Here is a 4,894-nt window from a genome sequence, read left to right as displayed (position 1 = left end):
TTAAAATTGTACAGGATTTTTTGGAAATGCCACAAACACATTTTTCTAAACTTGTGAACATTTGTATAATGTAACATGCATGTTTTCTGAATTACATGAATATTTGTTTAGAATGTATAAATTTGTACACATGATTAATATTTTTCTGTACATATGATTACATTTTCTACTTTTTGGGTCCACATTTTTCATTTTTTGTATAGATAAAAAGTTATTTTCCTATACATGTTTAACATTTTTCAAGTGAAAGATAAGTATTTTAGGAAATTATGTACACCGTTTTTTAAATATACATATGTAGAATATTTTTTAATATAAACAAAAAATCAAAAACAAAAATGTGAATAAAAAAGGAAGAAATAACAAAACCAAAAATGTAACATGATGTCAGCAGGCGAGCCGTTGTAGGGCTCGTTGCCGGTATCACATAGACGCACTCAACATTGGGGGGGGGGGGGGGGGGGGGGGGGGCCTCGGGCCTGGGCCCTGGGCGCTTAGGCCCAGAGCCGGCACTTCTATGTCATCGTTGCTAAGGGTTTGTCCCAGCTTTATTGTGTGTGAATATACTATTGGTTGAGCAAGCAACAAAGCAAGGCAGAAGATGATGAACTTGAAAACATTGGTTAAAGGAATTTCGTTATTATTTCTGCTATACAAGTACAAAAAGAAAGGAATAAAACGGTATATTCTAACATTAAGTAGGATGAGTATGTTATTGTCATGTAGTGCACACCCAAGTAGCTCAAAAATGGTGCACACAAGACCTGTGGAGAGGTGCGATCCAAGGAGAGGAAGGCATTCCAACGGCGGCTTGAAGCGAGACCTGGACGTGGGCTGGTAGATGGAGGCACCATGAAGCCCAGATGTCGGGACATCCAAGAATGATGATGCGGATGATAGCCATCTTGGTACGCATTGTCGACCAAGAGACACCAAGAAACTTGGAGAGCAATAACTACATGAGGAATCACAATTTTTTGTTTTTTATCTGTTGCAACACACGAATTTTTTTGTATTATTTCGGCATCACATAAACACAAGCACTTCACTTATGTAACACATGTGTTTTTTTTCTCTCAAAAGAATATAACACACACACTCTGGTGAGTGCCGAACCAGACGCACACATCTCTCTTCCCGTTTCCTACTCTAAAAAGAATTGTCTTCCCAATGCTCCCCTCTCCCAAGTAAACGCCGTCATCCACCACCATTCTCGACCGACGTCGTCCGTCCACCACGCCCCTTTCCATAGGCGTAACTCCATCATTTTCTCCTCGGGCGAATCAGCACGTGTCCTTGAGGCTAGCCCAATCTGCTCGGTTTTTCGGCATGGAATCGCCCTAGAGGTTGGCTTGGGTTTCCCTGGATGGACTTCCTCGATGTCGTCCACACGGTTTAGGCCATGCTAATTAGGGTGTGATTTTTTCCTTCCCTTGCATGGACTTTTTTGCTAGTACAGTATATATGTACAACCAATATGATGTTCAGCTAAAAAAAATTTAAATTACACTGTGCACTGACGATCATTGGGGTGGAGGGAGGGAACCGGGTTCGAAAATCAAACCCACGCTCTCGCGTGACCGTGCAAGACACTCGAGCAGAACCACTCTTCGCCATGATGCCCGTCCTCCATAGGATTCCCTCCGCCGGCACGCCTGACGGTCCCAGCTCAACGGCTAGCTCCTGACCACCAACTTTAACTTTTAACGGCTACTCCACCGAAAGACGACGAGAGGCCACCCGTCCCCGAGCCCGGTCAGCCGGATGCGAACGTTTTTCGAAGGTCTCGCCGCCTGCTACGACCCCCAACGGCTACATTTCCCCTCGTCCCCCGCCCGCTATAAAATCCCCCGAACCACCTCCGCTTCTCCCCACACAAACATCTCCCACGATCCATCCAAGTTCACCAGCGCAGAGTTTGAGAAACCAAGCACAGCATCCGCCTGCTGCTTCTTGCTTCTCTTTCTCTGCGACCAGATCCTCCCACCGTCTCGTCTCAATGGCCGCCGTCTCCGCCAAGTCCATTGCTCTCCTCGCCGCAGTGGTGCTCGTGGCGCTCGTTGCGTCGGCGGCGGGGAGGATTGTGGACCGGGAGGAGGAGTTCTTCCTGGGCAGCCTCGCCCCCTCGCTCGCCCCGGCGCCCGCGCCGGCGGCGGTGGTCGGCGCAGCAGGCGCCGTCGCGCCCGGGGCGTGGGCTGTGGCCGCCGTCGTCTCGCTCCTCGCCTTCCTCGCTCACTGAGGCGTCGCTGCGCTGCGGACAGTCATGGGTGCCTATTGAGAGATGGAATCCTGCAATCTGAATTGCGGCGAGTCGCGTCTGTTTGTTTCGTTCAGTTTAGTTGGTTGGTTAGACTACTAGTAGTAGTGATCTATTCAGTGATGGTGTTGCGTACTGGGTATCTCTCTCTTTTGCCTGTATAAGAGAGAAAGTATGTTCTAAATAATACTATTACTTATTGATTATTCTTTATATGATTTGTTGTTGAATTCTTAATTTATTCGGCCCAAGAATAGTGTCCGGAATCTGCATCGACCCAACGTTGTGCCCGTAAACATCCAGGCACTCTGAACGTTATGAGTTTCATCGTGGCTGTGACTGATCTAACTGAACCGAGATTTCTGTATTCTGGTCAAGACCTTTTTCCTCGCAAAGACCTCTTCATAGTTACGTTTGTTATTCTCCTCATAGTTACTGTGCCTGCGTTGCATGTGAAAAACGGCCACACCTTGTGCAGGCTGATCGGTCGGTTCGATGGAGCTCACCATCCATCTGATCCAGATTAAATTCGGCCTGACAGAGGTCGAAATATGAGATGAACAATTTTCTGTTATTCAAACTTAATTATTTTGAAGAGTTACTACGTGCGTGATCGCATATGCACGAGCGAACCCGTGGGGCTGTGCTCTTCTGGCACATCAAAACTTATTTTAACAGTTTTTACAATCTGTCAAATAAGAAACATACTTCTGAAATATATATGTAAAGTATGAAGTTACTAGGCCATGCCACCGACCGGCTATTCGGTGCTTACTTTTTTTTGAGAAATCTCGTCAATTTTATTGATTCAAAAAAATATGCATAGGTACAAGGATTGGATCGTGAGGAGCACCCAACCATGACCTATGTCTAAACTACATGCAAATTTGACGAGATTATAAGCTTCAAAATTGAAGTTCGTACACTCATAAATGAAATTAAAAGACTCAAAAACGTTCTCTCTTTGGCTAGTTCGGTGTTTAGTGGAAATCATGCATGCTGCTTATAGGCATAGATCCTATTTACCGTGTAGTTATGTCCATAGTGTCGTGTCGCGTCCCCCTCGCCCCCCCCCCCCCCCCCCTTTTTGTTCACTTAGGCCGGTCCAGCTAGCTCTCCTTTCCGGCATTGGGAACCTTCCCAAACCGGTTTACTTTTTTATGTTTTTTTTGTACTTTTCTATTTTCCTTTTTCTTCTTTTTCTTCATTTATTTTTTATTTTTAAATTCATGAATATGTTTTGAAATCCTAGAACATTCTATTAATTTTTTTAAATACCGATTATTTTTTGGATTTGCGAACAATTTTTGAATCCGTAAGTTTTTTCTAAATTTGGGAAGATTTTCTCGATTTTTGGTGCATTCTTTTTTCAAATTAATGATTTTTTTCATTCAAGAACATGTTTTTAATAGAAATTTGGGATATTTTTTTGAAATTTGCCAACAATTTTGAGGTTTTGAACATTTCTTCGAGCTATCGAGTGTGATGGGCCGGCCCATTTTTGCAACGAGTTGTGCATTCTACACAATCCAGTTTTGGAAACCTTTTAAAAGGTGAAGCTTCCTGACCGGTTTGGCGGCCACCCCTAAAAAAACCGGGTTTGGTGACATTTGTAGAAGGATCTTGAACTGGATTTTCTGCTTTTTTTTATTCTTGTTTTTACTATTTATATTATTTTTCAAGTTTAGTTTTTAAAATGTTTGGAAATTTCAAATTTTGTTTCAAACTTACAAAATGATCTGATATTTCAAAAATGTTTGTAATTAAAAAAATGAATTTCAAGACTTGTTCGCATTTTCAAATTTTGTTCATAAATTCAAAAAATATTCCTATTTCCAAAAATGTTCAGTTTTTAAAACCTTGCTTATAATTTCCAAAATATCCCCATTTGTCCAACAATTTTACAAATTGGAAAAAGATCACATTTTTTGAATATTGTTTGCATATTTTTAAGGGGATTTATCATTTATGCCACTAGTTGTGTCTCACTACTCAATTATGTCATTAAAAATTACAACTGCTCAAAAATGCCATTGTTCCATGAGATGCTTGCTCAAAAATGCCATTAGATATCTCAAATATGCCATCGTTCCACTAGAAGTTTGCTCAAAAATGCCATTGGACATTGTTATTGTCAGGTCAAACTCGTTGACCATGTTATATGACAAACATTTCCCTATACCCACATGTCAGTTCTCTCTATCTCACAATGATAAGTGTGGACCCCACATGTCAGGAGTAAGCAAGCAAATAGTTTTAGAGGAAAATAAGAACGCCGTTGGGATCAAGTAGGACCCACACTTTATTGTAGTGAGATAGAGGGAGATTTGACATGTTGTTCTATATGTATTTTTGTCATTATAACATGGCAAACAAGATTTGAGATGACACTAATGGTGTCCAGTGGCATTTTTAGCATGCGTCTAACGAAGCAATGGCATTTTTAAGTAGTTGAATTTCCTAGTGGCAAAAGTAAGCAGTGAGATGTACTTAGAATTTTAAAAATTATTCTAGTTTTCAAATTTGTTCAAAATTCAAAAAATGTTTGGGAATTTCATATGAAAATCCCGTTTTAAAAGTAATCCGAAATAAAAAAGAAGACCGAAAAAAACGGTTTGCAACAATAGTTGGGCCACT

At 41.5% G+C, this 4,894-nt stretch overlaps 1 protein-coding gene across 1 annotated transcript; it reads left to right on the top strand.

Moving 5' to 3' along the window:
* Positions 1–1,856: 1,856 nt before the first annotated feature.
* LOC125548623 lies at positions 1,857–2,470 on the top strand. Its single transcript, XM_048712190.1, has one exon. The coding sequence runs from the start codon at positions 2,000–2,002 to the stop codon at positions 2,237–2,239; it is 240 nt and encodes a 79-aa protein (XP_048568147.1). The 5' UTR covers positions 1,857–1,999; the 3' UTR covers positions 2,240–2,470.
* Positions 2,471–4,894: the final 2,424 nt, after the last annotated feature.

This window comes from Triticum urartu, chromosome 3, assembly GCF_003073215.2.
Source record: "Triticum urartu cultivar G1812 chromosome 3, Tu2.1, whole genome shotgun sequence".
NCBI classification, from domain to species: Eukaryota; Viridiplantae; Streptophyta; class Magnoliopsida; order Poales; family Poaceae; genus Triticum; species Triticum urartu.
This window is presented reverse-complemented; position numbering and strand designations above follow the sequence as displayed.